The sequence below is a fragment of the Carya illinoinensis genome, chromosome 7 (assembly GCF_018687715.1).
Source record: "Carya illinoinensis cultivar Pawnee chromosome 7, C.illinoinensisPawnee_v1, whole genome shotgun sequence".
Taxonomy (NCBI): Eukaryota; Viridiplantae; Streptophyta; class Magnoliopsida; order Fagales; family Juglandaceae; genus Carya; species Carya illinoinensis.
This window is the reverse complement of record NC_056758.1, coordinates 5,724,756-5,751,572: the sequence shown is the minus strand read 5'-3', so window position 1 is coordinate 5,751,572 and position 26,817 is coordinate 5,724,756. Positions and strand designations below refer to the sequence as shown.

Here is a 26,817-nt window from a genome sequence, read left to right as displayed (position 1 = left end):
ATATATTTTCAAAGATTTAACATGTTGCATTTAACTACATTTTTTCTTAAAAACCGTGTATATAATTAAATGCAAAGGAAGGCTCAAAATCTGTATATTGTTCTTTAAACCAGAGCAAACATCTTTAATTCTGAGATACTGAATATCATTCTTTAAGATTGCGTTTGGATATTGAACTGAATTCTTTATGAATAGTAGTGAGTTGAGTAGATGAAGTGAGTTATGTAGGATCTATTTAAAATGAGTTTAGACGCATTTAGATGTTAAGATGAGTTTAGTACTATTTTTAAAAAATTAAAAAAGGTTGTGAGTCTCACGTATAAATATGTATTGAGTTGAAAAAGATTATAGGTCTCATGTGTAAAGAGGTTTTAAGTTGAGATGAGATTAATAATTTAAGAATTAAATATTTAAATATTAGATTTAATTTAAAATTAAACTAAATTGAATTGATCTCTGCTAAATCTTACAATCAAAAGAGCTAATGATCCAAGAGTGACCAAGCTTTTTTAAATATGAGCTAAGTGAACAGAAGCGCCACCTTGAGCACCAATCACGTGATGCAGACTATAGTTTGTTTCTAAGTAAAGAAAGACGAAAACAGGACAAGGGCATGGGAAACAGAGGGAAATGAAGGCCGTATCTGCGATACTTGAGAGGCGAATACCAGGAGCCCTTCTTCCAATAATAGTTTACACGTTGTTGGCATCACGCATCTCTGTCACCCAGTCAGTCAACCCGCTACTAAGGCGCACTCCACCTCCCCTTTTATCTCCCAAACAATTCCCCAAATCCAGTCCCTGCCACCTCTGTTCTTCTTCCTTCTCCTTCTGCCTCCCCGCACTCCGCAGGCCCACTTGTACAGCTCCTTGGCTTTCTCACTCTTGCTCTTCCCTTTCTTCTCTACCAATGGCCGCCACTTCGGCTGTGGAATCGCCCATCGAAGCCAACCCCCTTCTTCTAGATTTTGAATTTCCCCCGTTCGATGTCATTGAAGCCAAACACGTCTCCCCCGGGATCCGTGCCCTCTTGAAGAAGCTTGTATGTTTTGTTTTGTATTTGATTCTTTTATTGAGTTTTGGTTTCTGGGTTTGTTCTATTTCTGTGTGTTTTTGGTTCGTGTTCTGATCGTTTTGTCTTGTTTTTGGAATTTGGGTTCTCTATGGTTTCTGGATTTCTAGTGTTATCTTTGTTTTTTCAGGGTTTTTATTTATTATTTTTTTTTTTTGGACCTTTGGTTGCTTGTCGTTTTTTTTTCCTGTTTTGTCTCTCTCTTTTTTTTTTTTTTTTTTTTTTTTTTTAAACTTAATAATGTTTTGGTTACTGGGCTTTGATTTTTGTTTGTTTTCGATAATGGGTTCTGCAGGAGGATGATTTGGTGGAATTGGAGCGCCAAGTGGAGCCTTCATGGCCGAAGTTGGTTGAGCCATTGGAGAAGATTGTAGACCGTTTGACTGTGGTCTGGGGGATTGTCAATCATCTGAAGGCTGTCAAGGATTCTCCCGAACTCCGTTCTGCCATTGAAGAAGTTCAGGTAACTATATGATCTTTTACGAATATGCTTGCTGTGTCATTTGAGCCATGAACACTTGGGTATTTTTATATTCCGACATTAAAGAAAAACCATAAAACTATAATTAAAATGGGGTTCGATTTCTTCTTTAGTTCGTGGGTGACTGGGCCTTTGAGCCGTGAATACTTGGGTATTGTTTTTCTTCCTTCATTAAAGAAAAACCAAAATAAATAGAATCAAAATGCAGAGGTCAATGTTTTAAGGTTCGGTTTCTTCTTTAGTTCGCGGGTGACTGCCAGAAAATGTTACAATTAATCTTCACTCTAGGCTTCCCTTGTAGCGAGTCTCAGATAAACTGTTATATGAATTTAATCGGATCTGTTTTAGGTCCATGAATTTCTGCCTTAGTTTTCAATGTTATGGAACTCTTTAGTTGAGTAATAACACTGTTTACTTGTCGTTCGCAGCCAGAGAAGGTTAAGTTTCAGCTGAGGTTGGGACAAAGTAAAGCAATTTACAATGCGTTTAAAGCTATTCAAGAATCTCCTGGTTGGCAGTCACTGAGTGATGCTCGTAAACGTATCGTGGAATGTAAGCATCTCCAACATCTTTGTTAAACCTTTAACCCTCAAGATAATAACAATATTCTATATTATGTTTAGTGGGGAGGGTATCTGCATCTGTTTTCTTCCCTCTTCTTTTGTTGTAGTTGTGTGATCAACCTTGTTATCTGTTCTTTTTCTCCTTTTGTTCTCATCTTTTTTTCGTTTTCTTTTTCTTTCTTTTATTTTTTATTTTATATTTTATGGTAGACACTTTTTACCTGTTCACAAGTTGATGGAAAAAAGGTACCACTGGCAGGATTTTTGTCTGGAGTCCGTCTATGACCCACTCGGGCCTGGACATTTTTGTCCCTAAAAGCTTTTTGTATTACAATAATGCCACTGATGTATAACTTTTTCTTTGACATTGACTGAAAACTTTCCCTCCCCCATCTCTTCAATCCTTGTCCGATGGAGTACCAGTGGTCATGTGACTTTTTTCTTCAATTTTGGGCTGCAACATTTTGAATGATAACAGTTTTATTTTTTCTTCATTTCTGGGCTGCAACATTTTGAATGATAACAGGTTGATTTTTTCCTTCATTTCTAGACTTACAGTTTAGAAAACAAGTGAGCAAGCCTTTCCGAGTGAGCCTTTCCCAATGAGCCTAAAAGCAAGTACTTGGTGGGCAAAACAAAAACCCACCATCCAGTTGTCATCCTTTCATTTCCCGCCAACCCCATTTTCCAGGCTGCCAACCAAGAGCTTAAAGAGAACGTAAAACAACACAGTGATTCCACCGAAATCATTACCTTGCTTGCTGAGGAAGGGGCCGATGTTGATTGCGTAATCATAAACTAAGTAAACTAATTACTTACATATTTTTTTAATTTCTTTTCTCCACGCAATCTTATAAATGGATTGTGTAGCCATAAACCCATGCAAAGAAACAGACTAGAAACCAAAAAAGAAACAACAATTAAACCTAACAGAAGCAGCAACTACAAATAACAACAATAATGAAAACAGAAGAGGCCAATATGATAAATCAATTTCAAATAGAGAGTGATCTGAGAAGGGGCCGACGTCTAGCTGAGGAAGGGGACAAACCTCTCGAGCTGATGAAAGGCCCAATGTCAGGTGGATCTCGCACTGAGGAAGGGGGAGGGGGATGGACGTCTGCCAAAACGATGCTTTTTTTATTTTTAATGAAACACATCGTTTCATCACATAAGGCTCAAATAGAATTTCTCTTTTTTCTGTCAAGGGTGGGTGAAATAGCATCCATACCTTCCATTATTAATATTGTTCTGTTTTCGACTTTTGAAAAAAAATATTTTTCTTTTTTGTTGACTATGTTAGGCTTCATGACTCAGTTTGTTTACATACTTACATCCTTTCATCAAATGCTGGGCTGCTGATTAGTTGAGACTTTGTCCTGGACATCCGGCGTGAATAAAAAGAATGATGCACTGCTGATTAGGTTGTTGGGTATGGAAGGAGAGGAGCAAAAGAAATGATTGGAAAAAAATAACTTGACATGGTTTCTTAACTTTATCTTGAATCTTGACTGAAGTGCATATCATATCTTTGTTACTTGATTCCATTTTTTATAACTGCACCACCTAGCTTTGTAAGTCTAATCTTGATTTGCTTCATGATTTTTTTTTCACAAGACACTGTTATTTTGCAACCTAGCTCTGTGTTGAAACTATATCATCTACAGTGTAATTTCTATCATTAATTTAATGTTTCTATGTGTCTTGGGTTCAACTTGCATTGTCTGATACGTCAAATGACCCTATTCCCATGCAGCCCAGTTAAAGGAAGCGATTCTTAGTGGTGTTTCTCTTGAAGACGATGAAAGAGACCAATTTAACAAAATTGAACAGGTGTTCCTTAAGCTACTTTTCCATTTTGAAGTAAATTGTCAGATCAAGTCATCAGCTCTTGTTTTCTCTCCCTCGCTGTCTCTCTCTATCTGTGTGTGTGTGCGCGTGTGCTAGAATCTACATAACACAATTGCACATGGAAGTGGTTTGTATCTAATCATGATAATAGGATAGGCCTTTAGCTACAATTATATGCTAATATGTGTCATGGCCTTTGTTGGGTCTGTAGGGGAATCTTCTATATAAGCTCATAAAATAGCATCTCCTATTTCTTCTTCACTTCTTCTTCTTCTTCTTCTTTTGGGAAGAAGGGTGAGGAGGGTAGAGGTTGTAACTAACTGATATTATATTAGAATACTGTAATTCTTCCTCCTCCTTTAATATGGAAACAGTGGATGTGTGCACTTGGGCTATGCCTATTTCAATGAATAAAATCTTTTACTTAAAAAAAAAAAATTGGAAACAGCTGGTGTCGAACTATTGACTTGGACTTGTACCAAATAGGATTGGTGATGATGATTTTTGTCATTTTTGTTTATTTTACTACTTGGCTTTGCCATTACTTGCTTTTCACCATGATTTCATTTCAGGAATTGCAAAGATTATCTCAAAAATTTGACGAGAATGTTTTGGATGCCACAAAGAAGTTTGAAAAACTAATTATGGATAAAAAAGAAATTGAAGGATTGCCTGCTACTGCTCTTGGAATGGCTGCACAGACAGCAGTGTCTAAGGTAGTCCTTGTTGAAATCCCTTTACTGTGCTTATCTTGTAACACCCCGTTCCCCTAGGTTTAAGAATAACCTCATTTTTAGAAATCTAGGACACGTCGAATGCTACTAACCATTAAAACCATTTATGTAGAAGCCTGGTAGAAAAGATTCCATAATAAAACATACTTCATTGAAATTTCAAAGAGAGTCTGCAGAAACACTTGTTGAAAATCATTCAAGTCTCATGTGCTTTACAAAATAAATTTAATGACTGAAAATAGAAAACTAAATAACTCATCAACTTCCTAGGCCTCTGTTTCGTCTCAGTGAGTCAAGCCCTTCCTACAGCTGCTTTCTCACAATGACCATAACTTGGGGTGGTTAAAACATTTAAAATACACACAAAAAAAGGAGAGTTGAATACTCAATAAGCAACACATGACTACATATTTAATCACTTTAATCTCTTAGTCCATCATCCTTCATCATAATTCATACCTATGTACTCTTAAGATCTTCAAAACTAGTCTTGTCTAGCAAACCTATGACTATTCATGCTACTAACACTTAGTCATATGAGTTCATATAATTTGAACCTTAATGCATCCATCCATGTTCAAGCCTATACTACATGTCACCCGAATTTCTCATGATCTATCTTTGTAAAATCTTTCTTATGTTTAAACCATCAAAATCGTGGGTATAAGTCCTCAAATATGCATGATTTTATTCAAATAATCATCCTATATATATGCTTGTCCAATCTCGTGTATAAAGATGCATTATAATGCCATAAAACCTAATCCTAGCATGTGTATTTACCATTTCCTCACCCTTTATGAAATCCAAGTTCCACTAATTTCGTATGATTTCATGGAAATTGTCTAACATGCCTATCATTGGAGGTTGATCCAGAGGTTGGGTTGGAGTACATGGCTTGGCTAAGTGGTTTGGATCTTGATCTTCTTGCTTGGGGTGTTGTGTGAGTATTGTAGCAGGGGAGAGCTATGGGTTTTTGGTTTTAGCACAAAATATAAGAGAATTTTGTGGTCTTGGAGGGGGCGGTGCTTGGGGCTCATGTAATGGTAGGTGGGCTGTCATATGGGATCTATAAATAGAATTTGGTGGGTGTGGAGTCCAAGGGGTGTGGTAGTCCTAGTGTTATGGGTTTAGTGGAGTGTTTGAATGTGATTTGGAGTCATAGTTGCCTTAGGAGTTGTGGTTGCCTGGGGAGTTTTATTTGCCTTAGGAGTTGTGGTTGGAGTATAAATAGTAGAACTAGGTGACTTTTAGTTGGAGTAGAACTAGAATTGTGCTTGCAACTAGAAGGGTGGTGCAAGTCGGTTTCAAGTATAACATATGTGGGCTCACTTTCGCGGGCTATATGTGTCTGGCAAGGATAATACTTGGGCTTGCTCATCCTTACATGGGTCTTGTGGGTTTGGACCTAATTTTAGATCTAGCCCTATTTCACTCTCTAAAAGTAGAAACCCTAATTATTTGTAAACCCTAACTTCCCGAAATTAGAAACCTCAAAAATTCAGCATGTTACAAATGCCTGTTTCGTTTCTCAATTCTACTGGATTGGTTGTTATCTTATCTATCTTTGCCAATGCATCTCTATTTATCTCACAGGGTTATGAAAATGCTACTGCTGAGAATGGGCCTTGGATAATAACACTGGATGGTCCAAGTTTTATGTCTACTATGCAACATGCTCGAAATCGATCTTTGCGTGAAGAAGTCTACCGTGCTTATGTAACGCGTGCCTCAAACGGAGATTTGGATAATACGGCAATAATTGAACAGATTTTGAAACTTAGGTTGGAAAAGGCTAAGCTTCTCAATTATAACAATTATGCTGAGGTATGTTCTACTATCTTTTAACATCACTTTTTTATGATCGACTTTCTAAAATATATTTAATCAGGTAAGCATGGCAACCAAAATGGCTACTGTTGAAAAAGCAGAAGAGCTTCTAGAAACACTTCGCAGTGCTTCATGGAATGCTTCGGTTCAAGGTGGTGCACTGTACATAGTTTACCCATGGTTGTAAATAAATTACTATTTGAATGATCTTATGAAGCATTAAGTGAAACTTAATTTTCTATGCCATTGTTTTGTTAAATTCGTCTGTTGTCTTGGAAACATGGTCTGTGTATTTATTTATTTAATTTAATTTAAATATGTACTTCAGATCATCAGATGCCATGTTGCAAACTTAAACTTTGCTCAGTGCATGTTTCTGTACACACATAAATTAAGCATAACATTTTTGTCTGTTGCAAAGTTAGAATTTCGGTTATAATGTTCTCTTATTCTCAAAAGAAGTTGCTTTTACTTGTGCAGGAGCGTGTTAACAAGATTTTGCCAAGTTACGATGTTGACTTTTTCTCTCCGTACAACCCTTCTTCCCTCTCACTCATCTCTGGTGTTTCTCGCTGGAGATGATCCATTCGCTTAACCTTACCCTTATTGAAGCTTAGGAATCTTAGCGTGTCCCAGGACCTTTTCTTTTATTATAGAGTTTTTTTCCCGGTGTTGTTTAAACTGTTCTTTTCATATCCTTGTTGTGGTGTTGAGATGGAGTCAACAAGAAACGTTATCATTGAACAAAAATGCTTCTGAGTTTAAGAAGATCAATGTTAGGGGTGGAGAATCACGGAAATTAGTTGCCGTGCTGTGAAATATATCTCCATAGATCAAGAATCACTGGGTTGGCTAGCAAACATGTTGAAAGAAGGTGTAGTAAATGGAAGTTCATCTGAGTCTTTAGAACGAAAAGAAATGGGGCCCAAGTGTTGGTGGTGCAGCGGCAGAGCAACTTCTATGGGAGGTTTCTTTCCGTATCAGAGTTCGGTCAAGTGAAGAGGCGTGGGATGTTAGTGATCCTAGAAGGAAGGGATGGTGTAGGGTGGAGGACTTTTGGGGATATTCTGCAGGAGATCACTAGAGACTCCTCTGGTTTGGGAGGAAAGAACAAAGACAACCACATATGGAAGCCCACTCCATCGTTTCGTACCATGCCGCTTCTGTAGTATAGGGAGGCACTCCAAGGGCGGATTGAGTGGCCTCGAGACACAAAAAAGCCAGAGGTGGCAGGTCTATCCAAGCCAGAGATGGGAATTCTTTCGGAAGGGGTGCAATACGATGAAGAGGATGGTAGAGAAGATGTTGGCCCTAATGAGGAAAACTGGCTGGAGGCTCTGATTGATATCGAAAAACAGATGGGAGAGTTGAGCGTTAAAATGAAGTGGTTGAAACGGTGTGTTTTAAAACAGAAGGTTTTGGAGGTGCCAAGATAAGACAAATGGGCTGGAACTAGTTGGGAAGGGAAAGGGCCCAGTGGCCGAAAATGAGCCCAGGCCTATCTGTGGAAAGGGCAAGGCAAACGAGCTTAGTGGTGCATCGGTTGACCTAGGCCCATCGGCCAGAGGGCCTCAGACATCGTTGCCGGTGAGGCCTCATATGACCTCACTGGCGAGGCCTCATATGACCTCGCTGACGCCTCAGGTGACGTCGCCGCCCTAGGAGGATGGCACGGTGCTGGGGGTGCTCACAACAGAGCACAAAGATAGCTCCCAATGCATCCACTGACGGCACGACTGGCTTAAGGCTCTTGTGCACAAAAACGTGAGACGGAGGTTGTTGGGGCTTCGTTGGCACCAACCCAGGGGTTCTGTGAAGTTGGCATAGGTAAAGAGGCACAAACCTTTAACCCGGTTACACTTTCTCTCTTGGAGGAAGTTATGGATCCGAGTGGTATGACTACCTTGCAGCATGGGTCGCTAGCACATGCCCAGATAACGCCGATGGCCATCTTCGAAGCACAGGAAGCATCTGAGGATATTTCTGAAGCACGGGAAGGGGAGTTTGAGCTAGAGGAAGGGGAGGTGAATAAGTTTGAAGTGGAGGGGGATAGTAATAAGGAGATGTGGTTGATGGAATTAGAAGGGGGGCCAGAGAGGGACACTGGGACATTAGCAGAAGACAAAGAAGTGGCTGAGTTGAGGGATGTTGTGACTAGCGGGGTTGAGGGAGATATGGATAGCCCTATTCTGCTACGTACTCTATCTCCAAAGCCAGTGTTCAGATTTTTCTCAGACTGGGTGCTAAAAGTAGTTGAGAAACTTCATGAATGTGTGGGGATTTCGTGTCCTGGGTTTGAAGATCAGTTCAAGGCTTTTCTAGTTGCAATAGAGGCAGGGAGAACTATAGTTCTGAAATCAGCTGTGAAACAAGACCGGGAGTTGAAACGCCTCAAGAGTTCTATTAACTATGATAATAAGGAAGGAAGTGTGGGGAGGGAGAGGGTGAAGGGAAGGGGGCCAGCGTCTTATATCAATGCCTAAAATCATTTCGTGGAATGTAAGGGGGATCAACGATGTGAATAAGCGCCTTCGCATTAGATCTCTTCTCCGTATTTGGAAGGTAGACATTGTTTGCCTTCAAGAGACCAAGTTGTGTAGTATTGATAGACACATAATTCGTAGTTTGTGGAGTTGCTTCATCAGGGGCCTCGGGAGGTGTGTTGTTATTGTGGGATAAGCGAGTGGTGGAGCTGGTAGAGGAATGTATTGGGATGTTTTCAGTGGCAGTATCTTTTAAGAATATAGAGGATGGGTGGACATGGGCTCTAGCAAACCTGTATGGGCCCAATGCGGATAGAGAGAGAAGCTTGTTGTGGGAGGAAATTGCGGGTTTACATGCTGTTTGGGACTTACCTTGGGTCTTTTGTGGAGATTTTAATGTAGTTAGGTTCCCTAGTGAAAGGGAGGGGGCATCCACGTCGACAGGCCCAATGGAAGTTTTTTCAGAGCTGATTTTTGATTTGAATCTTGTGGACTTGCCGTTGCAAGGGGGGCCTATACTTGGTCCAACTGTCCAGGGGGGTCCCGACTGGATAGATTTTTAGTCTCTTCTTCTTGGGAGACGTGTTTCCCAGATCTATGCCATAAAAGGTTGCCATGGGTATGTTCTGATCACTTCTCAATTTTGCTTGATTGCGGTGGCATTCAAGGGGGTAGGCGTTCATTCAAATTTGAGAATATGTGGCTGGAAGCTGAAGGATTTGTGGAGAAGGTAAGGGCTTGGTGGGACGGCTACTCTTTTGATGGTACTCCTAGCTTCATTGTGGCAGGTAAACTTAAAGCACTTAAGAATGATGTAAAAAGGTGGAATATAGAAGTATTTAGACATACAGAAGTGCAGAAAAATATGCTATGGGAAGAGTTGCATGCTTTGGAGGAAGGGGATGTTAATGAGGCTTCTATGTCAAGGAAGAATGTGGTTGTGACTGAAATTGAGAAAGTTTTGTTGATGGAAGAGATATCTTGGAGGCAAAAATCTAGGGCGCTTTGGTTGAAGGAGGGGGACAAGCGCACCAATTTCTTTCACAAGGTGGCGAATTCACATAGGCACAACAACGCTATAGAAGCCATCCATTCCGGCTCACAAGTGTTGCATTCAACTGAAGAAATTCAAAACCATACAGTGCAGTACTATGAGGAACTCCTTGCTGAAAAAGTAGATTGGCGCACCAAACTTGATGGCTTAAGTTTTGAACAGCTGGGTTCGGAGGTAGCAGGATGGTTGGAAAGGCCGTTTGAGGAAGAGGAGGTGCATGTTGTGGTGAAAGGTATGTGTAAAGACAAAGCTCCAGGACCGAATGGTTTTTCCATGGCTTTCTTTCAAGAATGTTGGGATATGGTAAAGGAGGAAGTAATGAAGATTTTTCATGATTTTCATACTAGTCATAAGTTTGAAAAGTCACTAAACGCTACATTCATTGCTCTCATTCCAAAGATAGCGGGTGCCAATGACTTGAAAGATTTCCGGCCTATCAGTTTGGTAGGTGGGATCTACAAAATCATCGCTAAGATATTAGCTAAGCGTATGAGCATGGTGATGGATAGGCTCATATCCAAACCTCAAAATGCTTTCGTTTGGGGTCGGCAAATGGGGGGTTAGGAGTGCAGAATTTGAGTGTGTTTAACAAGGCATTATTAGGGAAGTGGTTGTGGAGATACCAATTGGAAGGGAACTCGCTATGGAGGGAGGTCATTGATCAAAAGTATGGTTGTGCGTGGGGGGAATGGTGTTCTTTAGAGGGTAGGGGATCATATGGAGTAAGCCTGTGGAAGTTCATAAGAAAGGGATGGGATGCTTTTGAAAAACATCTCAAGTTTGAGGTGGGCGATGGAGCACGAATCCGCTTTTGGTTAGATTCATGGAGTGGGGAGAGTTCTCTTTGTACTGTATTTCCAGCAGTATTCAACTTGGCTGGAAACCAGCAAGCATCAGTTTCAGAACTAATATGTTGTGCCAATGGGACGGTAACTTGGAATATCACTTTTACAAGAAACGCGCAGAACTGGGAACTTGAAGAGCCGGTAGATTTCTACAGTTATTTGTATTCAGTAAATCTAGGTGTCAATGGGGGTGACCGTATGTTGTGGACTCACATGGGGAATAAAAAGTTTACTGTTAAATCCTTTTATATGGCTTTGACAATACAACAGTCTACTTTCTTTCTGTGGAAGAGTATGTGGAAGGTGTTAGTACCCTCTAAAGTTGCTTTTTTTATTTGAACAGCCGCTCATGGGAAGATTTTAACGATTGATAACCTTAGAAAGCGAGGTCTGGTTGTAATGGAGTGGTGCTATCTGTGCAAAAAGAGTGGGGAATCGATAGATCACCTGCTTTTACATTGTGAGGTGGCTGGGGAGTTATGGGCCAGAATCTTTAGTAGAGCTGGGCTAAGCTGGGTTATGCCTAGGAGTGTGGTGGAGGTACTTGCATGCTGGAATAGATCTCACAACAGTGCTCAATTGGCAGCAGTGTGGCGGATGATACCCTTGTGCTTAATGTGGTGTTTATGGTCGGAAAGGAATGAGAGGTGCTTTAATGATAAGGAGCGGGAAGTGGGGGCAATCTGGAATTTTTTTGTATTTTCTCTGTTTCAATGGTTTTCAGCCATTGTTCTAAAGGGCGGGAATGTTCATGAGTTTCTACTTTCCTTATAGTTCACTAGAATGTAACTAGGTGTCTCACTTTGTATACTCCCTGTGTACTTGGGCATTGCCTAGTTTCTTCATATTCAATAAAGATTATTACTTATAAAAAAAGAAGAAGCTGCTTTTCTTTTCTTGGTAAGTAATGTAATTTTATTAGAAGCGCAGGGCATTGCGACCTAAGTAACAAGAAATATATGAAAAGAAAACCCCAACTAGCAAGAAGAAGAAAATGAGCAAAAGTTTCTCCCATTTCTCTATTTTCCTAGACTTCTTTAGAAACTAGTCTTCTAGACATTAAAAAAAGTTGCTTTTCTTAGCTCAAGTTTTGTAATGTTTTATGCCTGTGATCTCTTTGGTCAACACAAGATTTCATTCTTAATGTGAGTCTTTCACAACACATCTTTTATGTTGGATATATCCAAGGACTTGATCGTATGCTTGATCCTTGTAGATATGAATGACATTAGAAGTTTTGCCACGAGTCAGGGTGCAGTAGAAGCTGATGATTTGAGCCATTGGGATGTCAATTTTTGGAGTGAGAGGCTTCGTGAATCAAAATTTGACATCAATGAGGTTGGAACTATGTTTATGTGTATTCATTTCTAATCCAATTTATATTTGAAATATTGGAAGATTCAGATCTACTCCCTAAACTGTCTGAAAGTAAATAATTCTCTTGTTCCTGGATATTGCAATTTTACAACTGTTTCAGGTTAAATGGAGATAAGGATATTTGTCTAGTCAACCAATTCTTAGACATTCTCTCTCTATAGTTGAAAAATTAGAGGGTTTATATATATATATATATATATATTTTATGTCAGGCAACCTCTCCAAGGCATGGCCATTCGGACCCACCCTTGTAGAGTAAATCCCGGTCTCGTGCACCGCACCCTTGAAAGTTTCCCTACATGAAACTGGTTAAATCGCTGGCTTTTTACCGGGGGATGTGGTCCTAAAGGATTGTTTGCACCCATGAGGTGTTGAACCTTGGACCTTGAGGGGAGTGATACCCCAAGACCAAGGTCTTCACCCCTTGAGCCAACCCCTTGGGGTTAAAATTAGAGGGTATATTCTACATGTATTTCTCTGTTATGCTTGCAAACGCTCAAACGTGTGCCATTTTGGGAGGTTCTCTATATGTTTGAAAAATGAGTTAATTATTAGAACGGTCTCTCCTTAGTTTTATATGTTTCCCCTTTCACTCCTTTGGTTTGTAAATTTTTAAAATAGATGCTTCTGTCAGATTTCTGTTGAATAAACAAACAAAAATTTGACGCCACATGTCACATAAAATAGAATAGAAATGTAATTTTTTTTCCCGAGTATAAATGTTTTTCAAATAAAAAATTGAAAAATCTAATAACTTAGAAATCAAAGAGTAAAATATATGTAAAAAACTCTAAAGTTAAAAAATAAAATAAAATTAAGTGAAGGAACAGTGGGTGCTGGAGAAGGGGAGTGCCCTCCCCATCCAACCATTGCCGGGATTGTGAGGAACAGAACGGCATCTCTCCCTCAAAACACGGTTTGGCCAACTAGGCTTGGCCTAGGTTCCCTTGGGTGGGCCACCTAGGCCTACCCCCCTAGCCAGCCCAAGTGTGGCTTAGGTATTCTGCCAAGGTTCATTTTGGGTTAGCCAATGGAGGGGGCGTAGTTGCGGAGGGTGGGGGAGGCTCTCTCAGCGCCCCCCCCCCCCCCCCCCCCCCCCCAAAAAAAATTTTTTTTATATTATAATTTTTAGTTTTTGGAGTTTTTTGGATTTTATGTATATATGTGTTTTTTATTCTTTTAGTTTTTAATGTTTTTTTTTGCTTGAGCTTTTGTGTCCTACTTTTATAAATTTTTATTTTTCTATTTTTATAAATTTTTATTTTTTTATTTTTCTAAAAATATCTTGGACTTTTATTTCCGTGGGTGTTTATTTGTTTTTTATTTTTAATTTTTCTGAAGCCTTTTTTTAGTGAGTTCTTTTCTTTTCTTAAATGAATTTTAATTTTAACTTTTATTATTTTTTAAGTCATCCGGCATGCCACAGTTGAGGGAAATCTGATGAAGGTTCCTAATTGATAAAATTGTTAGAACACAGGAGTAAAATGATAAATTTGAAAAAACCAAAGGAGCAAAGAGATAATAATACAAAACTCGGACTGTTTTTTCTATAGTTGAAAAATTGTAGGAGTATTTTGTATGTGTATGGGTCCCCCTATACACATGCATAAATGTGTTTGCGCACTCACACACACACATATAGTTCCCTGGGTATAGTTGAATGAGTATTAATCTTCTTGTGGAGAAACTAAATTTTCCTTGCTATTCTACAGGAAGAACTGCGCCCGTTCTTCTCCTTGCAAAAGATTATGGATGGCCTGTTTAACCTTGCAAATACACTCTTTGGAATTGAGGTTGAGGCAGCTGATGGTTTAGCTCCGGTAGTATATTTTAGTTCCTTCATACTTGTCCAAAAGAAAAGGTTGCTTCATCATGTTTTTCTTTTGTTTTCTGTAATATAGCTCCTAATTTCACATCCCATTAAAATGACTGTTTTTTCAGGTTTGGAACAATGATGTTAGATTCTATCGTGTAAAAGATTCTTCAGGTAGTCCCATTGCATACTTCTATTTTGATCCATATACCCGACCATCTGAGAAAAAGGGAGGTGCATGGATGGATGAGGTTGTTGGTCGAAGTCGCGTGCTGTCATGTGATGGTTCCTCTGTAAGGTTGCCTGTTGCCCACATGGTGTGCAATCAATCGCCTCCAGTGGGGAACAAACCAAGCCTAATGACATTCCGTGAGGTAATCTCAGTTGCATTGGGTTCTAGAGTATTGTCTATAATTTGTAAAATTCTGACAAACAGACTCTCTAGCCCTTGGCACAAGCATACCAGGCTGCTAAGTTAATTCTTTCCTATCTCAATGTAGGTGTTGAGAACTGTCACTGTGATATGCTGTTTAATGCTATTACCTACAGTTTGTGTGTACGCTGGCTAAAGTATGTAATAATTTAAAAGGGAGTCCTTGTGAACAAAGCCAAAACATGGAAAGAAGGGAAATGAGGGAAACGTGTTTTCTCAGTGGATTCCACAACATAATAGTACTAGTTGCAAGACCATAACAGCTCATAGCATTGATCTGGGCCTATACCAGTTACAAGTTTTATGATTTCATTTAATACATACCTAAATGATCATATAATTCAACCCTCACATCACACCATCTTATTAAACTTTAAGTAGATTAAGCACATTACTAATAACAGAACTACAAATATTTTAGAACCAATTACCACTTCAGGTTCTTAATAATTAGTACAATTGAATTGTTGAAACCCACCATATTAGTTTTGAGCTTAGACAGTTTCCCCACAAGCAGTCTACCAGATAGATGAACTGCTCTTATTCTTAACTAGATGGTTGAGTTGAAATATATTTTTTCGTCAGTTCCGTGTGTTATTTGCTGGAAAATTGGAAAATTACGGATGATTACTCTTGGTTCTGCAGTTTTTTTTTTCTTTTTAATTTTATTGTCAGATTCGATAATGCCTATTATGCAGGTTGAGACTGTCTTCCATGAATTTGGTCATGCTCTTCAGCATATGCTGACCAAGGAGGATGAGGGTCTAGTTTCTGGTATTCGGGGGATAGAGTGGGATGCCGTTGAATTACCTTCTCAGTTCATGGAAAACTGGTGTTATCACAGGTAATTATGTTGACATAGATTCTTGGCTTTGGTGCGTTAGATTTGTCAGATTTGGCTGAATAATCCCTTTGATGTGCTTCCTTCTCATTATATAGAAATAATTACAAAGATAAGATTGAGAATTCAAATTTGAATCTCAACAAACTACATCTTTATCTCTATCTAAACTGATCTGATTTTATCCTATCTAAATATGTACAAGTTTAATTTAAATACAAGATAACTACTAGAAAACATATCCTATTAGGAGACTACCGCATCTTAAGTAAAGAAAACTCTAGTTTCCTCTGATAACCTCCCTCAAATTGATGCTAGTGAGTCAACTAGTAGCAACTTGCTAACTAGATATTGATGCCGTTGTCGAGTTAAAGTTTTGGTGAAGATATCAGCTACTTGGTGTTCAGTTGGCACGTGGGAGAATGATAGCTTTAGACTCATAGGCATCTCGGATATAGTGACAATCAACCTCGATGTGCTTCATACGTTCATGAAAAACTGGATTGGCTACAATTTGAATGGCACTTGTATTATCACCATGAAGAGGTGTGGGATGTGTTTGTGCAAACCCGAGTTCTAAAAGAATACCACGCAACCACATGATTTCTGAACATGCAGCAGACATTGCCCTACATTCAGCTTCTGTAGATGACTTAGATACATAATCTTGCTTCTTACACTTCCAAGAGATAAGCGAATCCCCAAGGAAGACACACCATCCAGTAGTAGAACGTTGAGAGTCTGGAAAACCAGCCCAATTTGCATCACTATAGACAGTCAAGTGAAGAGAAGAAGCCTTAGGAAAAAAACAGTCCACGATTAGGAGTCCCAAGTAGATAACGAATAATCTGACAAACAGCTACCAAATGGAGATGTCGAGGTGAATCCATGAACTTACTAACAGTGTGGACAGCATAAGAGATATCAGGGCGCATAATGGTGAGATAAATCAATCTGCCAACTAACTTACGATATAAGGTAGGATCTGGGAGTAGTTCGCCTTCATCTTTTCTATACTTAACATTCACCTCCAGAGGAGTATCAACTGGAGTAGTATCTTCCAATCTCCCTAACTGAATTAAGTCTTGAATATACTTGTGTTAATTGAGAAATAAACCATGTGGCTGAGACCGAACTTCCAACCCTAGAAAGTGGGTAAGATCCCCAAGATCCTTCATGTGAAACACATTATGAAGATGTTGCTGAAGTTTTTGAATCAATGGTCTGTCCGAGACAGAGATGATAATATCATCTACATAAACCAACAAAAATATTACTCCAGCATTGCCCTTGTGCAAAAATAAGGAAGCATCGTACTTACTTTGCTTAAAAGAAAACCCTAGCAAAGTATTACGAAATTTCTCAAACCAAGCTCGAGGAGCTTGTTTAAGACCATACAATGACTTCTTCAATTTACATACAGCTGTAGGGAAGGAAATAGGCATACTAGATGGGAGCTTCATGTAGATATCTTCCTTTAGATCGCCATGCAAGAAAGCATTCTTGACATCTATCTGATGTAATTGCCAAGATTCAGAAGCAGCAAGGGCAAGTAACAAGCGAACAGTATTCATCTTGGCAACTTGAGCAAAGGTCTCATCATAATCTATGCCATACTCTTGGCGATTCCCCAAAGCAACCAATCTAGCTTTGTATCGTTCCAGTGAGCTATCGGAACAAAGCTTGACTGAGTATACCCATTTACTACCAATGGGTTTGATCGAAGGAGGACATTGTACCACATCCCAAGTTTGATTATCCTCAAGTGCATCAAGTTCTGTTTGCATGGCTTGCTTCCAGCACTCATGTTCCATAGCCTGTTTGTAAGAAGAAGGGATAGCAATGGAAGATAATGTAACAGTCACAGAAGTAGGGGAAGAAAAACCATACCGATCTGGTGGGCGAGAGACACAGATAGATTTCCTAAGAACTGGAGCAATAGGAGCTATGGTGGGTGTCGGATCAGGTGCCGGAGGAGGAGAATCTTGAGAAGTCATAGAAGACTTGGCTAAAGGAGCGCGGTGACGTCGAGTGTAGACAAAACCAGGTTTAAAACGAGTATTGGAGCAGATGAAGTATCTGGATTTGGCATAGGGAAGGGAACGGGCTCATCATGAAGAATTGAAAAACTAGGTGAGATAGGATCGACATGAGAGAGAAAAAATTGCTGATGTTCAAAAAACACAACATTCCGGGAAATTCGAATTCTTCATGCATTAGGATCGTAGCAAAGAAATCCTTTTTGAGTTGAACTATATCCAAGAAAAGCACACCGAACTAATTGAGTAGTCAATTTATGTCTTTCATGTGGTGGGAGATGAACAAAGCACACACAACCAAACATATGCAAATCAGAATAGTTAGGTGTGTGACTAAACAGTATGAAATAGGGAGAAACATTATGTAAAACTGGTGTGGGCAATCGATTAATTAAATGGACAGCAGTAGCTAATGCTTCACACCAAAAACGAGATGGAACAGATGAATCAATAAGAAGAGCCCGAACCATATCAAGTAAATGTCAATTCTTACGTTCAGCTACCCCATTTTGTTGTGGTGTAGATGCGCAAGAACGTTGGGAAAAAATACCTTTTTTCTTGAAGAAAATTCTGAAATTCATGAGACATATATTCACCCCCAGAATCAGATCGTATGACCTTGATAGAGGAAGCAAATTGTGTCTGAATGAGTGCGAAAAAGGCCTTAAAAACAGAAAAAACTTCACTTTTATTATGAAGAAAATAGATCCAAGTGAATCTACTGCAATCGTCAATAAAAGTAACAAAATACTTGTAGTGAGCATGTGATATAACCGGAGATATGCCCCAAACATCACTATGAATTATATCAAACACTCGAGAGGCATGAGAACCAGATTGTGGAAACGGTAACACTTTACTTTTGGAAAGTTTGCAAGAGATACAATCAAAAGAACTCATTTCCATTGAAACTGAATTTTTATTGTCAATAGTACCAGATTTAAACTAAGTTTGGAGTACATTAGGATTGGGATGGCCTAAACGACGATGCCAATCTTTAGTACTTGTTTTGACAGCATTACAAGAAATAAAAGAACTAGACTCAAGAAAAGCTGCACTAGGATTTATTGGAAATAGCCGACCCTCCTTAGGACCCCTTGCGATCATCCTCCCGGACACTCGATCCTGTACAACACAACCAGAAGATGAGAAAGAGACATTACAATTATTTTTAACAAGCTGTCCAACTGAAAATAAACTGGAGGAAAGGTTAGGAGAAACCAAAACATTTTGAATGATAGTAGACACATCACCCACGGCAGAAATTGGTAGTGAACTACCACTTGCCATGTGCATTTTGAGAGGACCATCATAGGACCAAAGATTTTGTAAGGAAGTGGAATTATTAGTCATATGATTTGAGACACCAGAATCTATAAGCCATGAATTAGGGGATGACTTTGTTTTATCTAAGAGGCCTAAAGCGGAAAAGGCAGAAATAATCATTTGTTGTACCATATCAGGAGTAAGAGTAGTAGAACTGGAACCAGCAGGCACTGAAACATGAGTGGCGGCAGTAGGAGCTGTAGAAGAGGATGCACCTGACGAATCAATCAAGGTGGAATAGGCATGCTCTTGCTTTCAAGGTGGTCGGATTGGGCAATCCTTGATAATATGTCCAGATTTTTTGCAATAATTACAAAATTTCTTCATACAATGGGTGGCAATGTGACCAAAACCCTTGCAACTATAGCATTGTGTAATGCTATAGTCTTGGCCCTTTGATTTCCCTTGTGTTGTAAATGCCACTTGAGCTGGAGGAGCCAGCTGCTGTTCCATTGTACTCCGAGTAAATAACTGTTGCTCCTCCCGAAGTAAATCACCCAAACAATCATCTAGAGAAGGAACTGGATCTCTATTCATTAATTGAGAACGAACAAATTCAAAATCTGGACCTAGTTTCATAAGAAACTGATCCCTCCTACAGGTTTCATGCACTCTTTGCACAGGAGGGCGACCAGCGACAATGACAGAGGAATACACAATGTCAGTGTATTCAGCCCACAGATTTGAAAAACCAGAATAGAATTCCTCTATAGATAAGGCACCTTGAGAAAAATTAGCCATCTCAAATTCTAGCTGAAACCTTCTAGCAGAATTATTTTGAGTATAGATTCTCTTCAAATACTCCCACATAACCTTGGAGGTTCTGTAGGGTTGAAGATTGAGAATGATGTGAGGCTCCATAGAGCCTAGGATCCAAGACATGATCTTGGCATCCTTACTTTCCCACTTAGACTTCTCCGTAGCACTTTCTGGGGCTGGAATATTGTCATCAACATGACCCCAAAGTTCTTTAAGAAGTTGAAAATGAAATGCCCATGCAGAATAATTTTTACCATTGAAACAAATGCACGAGGAATTAGATTTTTCAGATGCCATGAGAACAAACCTGTCAAATTCCGAGAGTAAAAAATGGCCAGAACTGGGAAATCACCACCAAAGAGAGTCTCGAGAGCCAGAAACTGAGACAGAGATTGTCAAAAAATTCCTTGGTGGTCTGGACTGACAGCACGAAAGTCACTAAACAGCCGAGTGCCAGAACAAGGCAACCCAGTTGCCGAAAACAGTATAACTCAGCACAGAAAATGCCGACAGACTAAGAGAACCCTGGCTGTCTATGATAAGCACGAAGGCACAGAAGTGCCAAGAATACCCATACCAAGAATACAATCCCAGGAAAAAAAAAATCACAGAAGGTATGGTAATTAGGAACCTGCTCTGATACCATGTCAGATTTGGCTGAATAATCCCTTTGAGGTGCTTCCTTCTCATTATATAGAAATAATTACAAAGATAAGATTGAGAATTCAAATTTGAATCTCAACAAACTACTTCTTTATCTCTATCTAATCTCAACAAACTACATCTTTATCTCTATCTAAACTAATCTGATCTTATCCTATCTAAATATGTACAAGTTTAATAAATACAAGATAACTATTAGAAAACATATCCTATTAGGAGACTGCCGCATCTTAAGTAAAGAAAACCCTATTTTCCTTTGATAAGATTTTCATGACCTGCGAACACCTCCATATTGTACTTCAACAAAAGTGTTTCATATTGTACTTCAAACTACCATGTTGCATGGTGTTAGCTGTTTGGGGTACTTGATATGCATGATACAGGTGCTTGGTTCTTACCCATAATGTGTATTTTTTCCTCTGTTAGATCTTACTCATGGTTTAAGGAGCCAAATGTACACCTTTTTCCTCTGTTGTAGTGGTATCATGCAACCATATGCAGTTATTTGAATTTGAATGCATATCTTCTTTTATATTTCAAATTTTCTGTTGATATCTTTAGGGATACTTTGATGGGCATTGCAAAGCATTACGAAACTGGGGAGAGTCTCCCTGAAGAAGTATATTTGAAGCTTCTTAAAGCTAGGACTTTTCGTGCCGGCTCACTAAGTCTTCGTCAGGTCAGTGTGCTTGGTTGGTGTTATTTTATTTTTTATTTTTTCCTTCCATGTATTTTTTCCTTTATTTGTGTTATATCCTTTTGTATTACTGATGCGAATTGGATTAAATATTGGGTTTCCATTTTAGTTCACATGCCTGTGCTAGTACTAAATGATCTGTGAGCTTCAAGTAACTTAGTGAAGACCATGTAACTTAACTAAGTGTGATTTTGCGTGCAAGTATAGGAGGGTGAGCTGTGGTTACTTTTGGAATAAGATCCATAGGGAAAGAGGATGGTTAAAACCATTATAATTCTTTAGAATGCTTTTACATGGAGTTTGAGAGCTGCATGACGTGCAACCTGTATGGAATTGCAGCATCCATTAGCTTGACCATTGAGCAAAGATATTATCCCCTCATCTTTCCAATTAATGATCCATCTATATACTGGTGAATTGCTAAATTAAAAGTTTCCAGCATCTCATTTCCACAGGGTGGCGTTAACCTTTGCCACGCTTTAGTATACATGATGAATGATAAGGGAAGCCAAATGGTTATATATTTTGGTGGGCTTGGTGGTGTTTCTATGGCCTTGGTCGCCTTCCCCCTGTCCTGGTCAATTTGTTCTGTTCCCTAAAAATTGTTAAATTCACCTTCAATTTCAAAAGAAGGATATAGGATGAGGCCTGGGGCTTGGGTGGGCACTAGAAAGGTTTGATCTCATGTAATCAATAAATTTTGTCGTTGCATTAAGTAGCAGGGAGTTTAACATTGTTGGTTGCTATTTACGATTGGGCTTATAATCTAGGACAAAACTCCAAAGAAGTGTCTGGCATCAGAAGAGTGATGAGGCAATTAATATAGCAAGTAATTCTTAGATTACAGATAAGATTTCTTCAAAATTTTATTGTAATTTTTGCAGTTAAGATTTGCAAATCTAGATTTGGAGCTGCATACGAAGTATGTTCCTGGTGGGTCAGAATCCATCTATGATATTGATAGGAGGGTTTCTGAACGAACACAAGTGATCCCTCCACTACCAGAAGACAGGTTCCTTTGTGGTTTCAGCCATATATTTGCAGGTTTTCTCTCCGTCGGATCTGCATTGACTTAGGCTTCATTTTCACTTAGCTGCAACCTTACCCCTGTATTTTTCTTTGTTCAACTTTTTGCGAATATTAGGTGGATATGCAGCTGGATACTACAGTTACAAGGTATTATCTATTCCTGTGATATTCAGAATTCTCTTTCTTAGACTGTGTGAACCCTCTTTGAACTGTGCGCATGCTTTTTACTGGTTGCTCCCATTACCATTCTTGCTCCTTTCGAAATTATATTGAAAGCATATCTCCACGTTTGGCAGTGGGCTGAGGTGTTGTCAGCAGATGCCTTCTCTGCATTCGAGGATGCTGGACTGGATGACAGCAAGGTATGTTGGGCAGATCTGTCTGGAAGGATTGGCCCTCAATTTTTTGTAACTTAATATAATTTATCATGTATTATAGTTCCACTTTTGCATGTTGAACATAGTTTCTAAACTAGAGTTCTCTCCACATCGCACTTGATTGATCTCTGTTTTTGGTTTACCTCATTGACAATGTGGTTGCATTGCCTATTGTATTTCTGAATGCGCAAGTATGTCACCTAATGTCGATCAAGGGTTGTCTTCAAATTTAATGAAAGTTATTTATAACAGAAAATGAATGTCTACCTATGGTTTGTGGGTTGTATATTAGGTGATAGCATGGTCATGGCATGTTGGAGAATTCTCGTAGGACTTCAGGATAAATGTGCCGGAGCTAAAAGTCTTGTTGTGGTCATCAACATTAAGTTCATATTCAGAATTCACACTATGTATTATCCTTGGTATGACATATGAGCAATGTATTATGGTTCTATAGACTAAATACTGCCATAAAGGTTTTCTGAAGATATGTTTGGGCAGAAATATTAAAAAAAATAAAAATAAAATTGGTTCATTTGCCCAGGGTTACACTTTTTACAATTAGCAGTCCGAGCTCCCATAAATTGTGAAGATGTGCTTATTTTACCACGCTTTACGTATTGCGTGATTATGTCTTGCAACAGGCTGTGAAAGAAACAGGGCACAAGTTCCGAGAGACTATCCTTGCACTTGGAGGTGGCAAAGCACCCCTAGAGGTTAGAAAATAGCTTCTCTGTTTTGCTCTCCCGATGAAAGACGCATTGGATGGCTTGACCTCAATTACTTGCTGCATCATAAAGATACCCTTAAGTGTCGAATTTCCTTTGATAGACTCTTATCTGATATGTCCATAACAATATAACGTTGTTGCATCCAGGTATTTGTGGAATTCCGTGGGCGTGAACCTTCACCAGAGGCACTGCTCCGGCACAATGGACTATTGTCGGCCACTGCATAATATTCATTATGCGTAGCAGATGCAGGCTTCTTTGTTGAATCTTTTCATTTCCACCACTGAATGAAAAGACCCCAGAATAAATTTCAAGCCATCATCTCTACCTGTGGTGGCCCTCTTTTGAAAAAAGTTGATTTTTTCTCGTATTTCTTTTAAAAAAAACTAGGGTCTATCATGAAAGAGTTGATTTGTTCATGTGTTCTTGATTTTTTTTTTTTTTTTTTTTTTTTTTTTTTTTTTTTTTTTTTAAAGAAAATGCGCGGGATTTGCAACAAATAATTTTTCATAAATAAATGTTGAAGTTTCTAGACCTTACCACCAAAACCATTCTTCCACCTCATTTTTCTTTAACCAAATCGGATTAAACCAGGCCATTGTCCAAAGAACTTGGAATTGGATAATGCCAGGCTTTTGTCCAAAAACCATGCAATCATTTACAAGTGGATGCCTTTTCCTCTTATTTTATTTACCTTTTAAGTTTTTATTTTTCGTCAAAGAAATTGAAATTTTAATTTCATTCAATTAGTCCAAAGTGATAAGAGAGAAAATTACGGATACTCATATTCAGGATTTCCGTGAGAATATATTACGTGGAGTCTGACTTTTTCGATTATTTCTGAATTTTAAAAGAGGCTATATTATATGTTTCCAAATGTCATGATTCAAAAAGAATTCTAGAAAATCTTATTGGTTAGATTAGTTTATAAAAGGGGGAAAAAAATGAAGATTCGGTTAATGGGAATTTTACATGAGAAATGATATTTGCATGTACAAGTCTAGCATATTTTTTTAAAAATAAATAGATAAATTTAAGATTTATATGAAACGAATAATGTTAAATATAATTATAGATTATGTAAACGTCGTGTATATTTTTGAAAAAAATATACTATTATTAAAATATAAAATTTTTAGATTTCATATTTATTTTTTATTTTTTAAATTATACGTTATTTATGTACGTACTCAAAACAAAAACTTTATATAACATTAGTAAAAAAAGCTACTTTGCCCACTAAGTGTTACCGCTCTAGTTGACAATTTTTTTTTTTTTTTATACTTAAAGATTAAGAAATTGATTTTAAATGTATTAGTGTATTTTTTATTTTTAAATATATTATTATTAAAAAAAAAAAAAAAGAGACTATCAGTCGAGTGGAGCGTACCTACTCCGGCGACAAAGTAGTACCACTCATGTTTATATCGTGGGCTTCACAACTCAAAATATTAAAGCGCAACGCCTGGAGGGGCCATGGCCAACTAGCTTTTGGCCCAACCAGTAAAAGTGATAAAGAGACGTTAGTTGACTGTTTGGCTGGAAAGAAAATGAAGGAAAAGCAACTAAGCAAGTCAAATTTAACCTGAAAAACCGTCTGTTCGAGTGACTCTGAAAGGACAAGAAAAAAAATAAAAAAGGAAGGATGGCAAGGGCAGGAGGGATTACAAATGCGGTGAATGTTGGGATAGCAGTGCAAGCTGATTGGGAAAACCGCGAGTTCATCTCTCACATTTCGCTCAATGTTCGACGCCTCTTTGATTTCCTTGTCCAATTCGGTACCGATTTATACTCCCTCCCTTCCTTTATCTTTTACTTAAAATTTGCTGCTTTGGGGTTGATTCGAGTAGCTCATTATTTCATTGTTGGATAGCATTGATTTGTACATTATAACCCCAATGAAATGAATTTCCACAACCCATTTTTTTGGGGTTGGTGGTGTTATTCAACCTCTGCATCTTATGCTTCTATACTCTTTCAGAGGCTACAACGAAGAGCAAACTGGCATCGTTGAATGAGAAGCTTGACACACTCGAGCGGCGTCTTGAACTCCTTGAGGCCCAAGTGGGTACTGCATCAGCCAATCAGTCTCTTTTCGCTACATGATGTATGTTGTTGTTGCTGCTGCGATATGCCTCTTCTGTAAGAATAATATTGTCTTGATTGTGAACGTGAACAAATATCTTGTATTATAACTCTGTTTGAAGCTAATATAATCGAGCCTTTTCATGCTTATATGGAGTATATGCTATATTTAGGATCTTCAAGCCATCTTTAGAACATGTCAGCGGTGCAGATTCATCTGTGCGATAAAATGTTGATTAATTGATTAATCACTATTTCCTTTCAAACTTTAGGCTTTTGGGGTTAGGAGTGATTTATCACGGTATTGTGGTCCTAAGTTTAAATCTGTCATATTGTTATCCTCTCATTTGAGTTAAACATCTCACATATATGGATCCTATTTATAGAGTGAGAATTTGGTCTACTCATGAAGGGAAATGTTAGAATATTAATTAATTTGATTAGATTCACTTCTCTCTCTGTTTTCAGCTTTAGACATTGTTAAGATGAATGTTTCCCGTTTCGAATCCCCACTTCTTTAGGATGGAAGTGAGAATGTTAATTAAGGGATTAAATTCACAACATCTTATTAGTTTAGGCTTGCGAAACAAGTGATAATGCATCATTGCGATCATTTTAGAAATTCGGGGGCATCTAGATGTTTGTTGATAGAAAAATAAATTTAAATATAGCTCAACACAATAAGCATTCTGCCAATGGTTCTACTTCAAATGACAGACCCTCCCACTGTAAGAATAGCAAAATATAGGATAAGGTCATGGATTCAGAAACATACTGGATTCCTTTGTGGTTTATCATTGACAGGATTAATACTAAATACCCATTAAAGTGTTGTCTATGTTTGTGTTTAGCCAAATAAGTCTTCTTCTGCTGATTTCTTAATTAACTTTTATCTATGGTTTCTCATGAGCCACATCTCTCTTTCCTGTTGCAGTCATCAGCCGTCATTGCCGATAATTCTCTGTCTGTCCGTGGTTACTAGTTAGTACCACCTTTTCATATTAAGTCTTCATCATACAAGCATATTGTGTCCAACCTTCTGTTATTATATCAAAATCTTCAAAAAACAAAAAAAAAAAAAAACATTCTTGTTAATGGTCATCACTAATTTAAATCTTAATTTTCAAACTTTAACCAATTTGGGGGCATTATTTTTAACTTCATAGAGGCTATTTTTTATGCAGAGCATACACTGCCTAGCCCCAACCACCAACTCAATAAGTTGACTATGACCTTATTACTGAAATTGATCAATCATTTGTTTTGAAGAGTTTCCTCCTATCTCATAGGTATATGTATCTATATCTATATGGGCTTTCTTTTTTTCAATTTTCAGCTCTCGACTAGTAGGCCATTGAGTCTTGGGACCCATGTTGTTTGGGAAAGGGAAGGGTTACCTTCATCAAGTAACCTAACTACCGAGTGTAGGTAGGACCATTTGATTAAAGAGTGAAAAAACAGGAGCGTTTTATTATAGACTACTAGATATTCTTATCCAGTAAGGTGGTGAGTGCCAGGGTATTATTTTGTTCCATAGTTTATTGTGGGACTGATTATTTTTATCAGTTGTTGGGTCAAGCTCTAGCAGTGTAAATCTATGGTGAAGGTACCATACAGATTTAATGGGGTTGAGTCAACTCAATGAATGTTTAGCTAGCGTGTCTTGCATGAATTAATTGGCTTTCCAGGTTTATGAACATTCATCAACTCCCAGGATAAACGACCCATCTGATTT

The 26,817-nt window shown here is 38.4% G+C and overlaps 2 protein-coding genes across 2 annotated transcripts; both read left to right on the top strand.

Moving 5' to 3' along the window:
* Positions 1 to 572: 572 nt before the first annotated feature.
* Positions 573 to 23,451, top strand: LOC122317220 (probable cytosolic oligopeptidase A). The gene is made up of 17 exons (XM_043134191.1): positions 573 to 1,041; positions 1,367 to 1,534; positions 1,981 to 2,104; positions 3,872 to 3,948; positions 4,539 to 4,682; positions 6,297 to 6,527; positions 6,592 to 6,682; positions 12,129 to 12,250; positions 14,002 to 14,109; positions 14,231 to 14,476; positions 15,234 to 15,379; positions 20,725 to 20,842; positions 21,745 to 21,904; positions 22,005 to 22,036; positions 22,186 to 22,251; positions 22,911 to 22,982; positions 23,144 to 23,451. The coding sequence occupies exons 1-17, from the start codon at positions 631 to 633 to the stop codon at positions 23,222 to 23,224; spliced, it is 2,397 nt and encodes a 798-aa protein (XP_042990125.1). The 5' UTR covers positions 573 to 630; the 3' UTR covers positions 23,225 to 23,451.
* A 1,000-nt stretch (positions 23,452 to 24,451) lies between these two features.
* LOC122317221 (protein BRICK 1-like) lies at positions 24,452 to 25,232 on the top strand. The gene is made up of 2 exons (XM_043134192.1): positions 24,452 to 24,775; positions 24,979 to 25,232. The coding sequence occupies exons 1-2, from the start codon at positions 24,643 to 24,645 to the stop codon at positions 25,101 to 25,103; spliced, it is 258 nt and encodes an 85-aa protein (XP_042990126.1). The 5' UTR covers positions 24,452 to 24,642; the 3' UTR covers positions 25,104 to 25,232.
* The last annotated feature ends 1,585 nt before the right edge of the window (positions 25,233 to 26,817 follow it).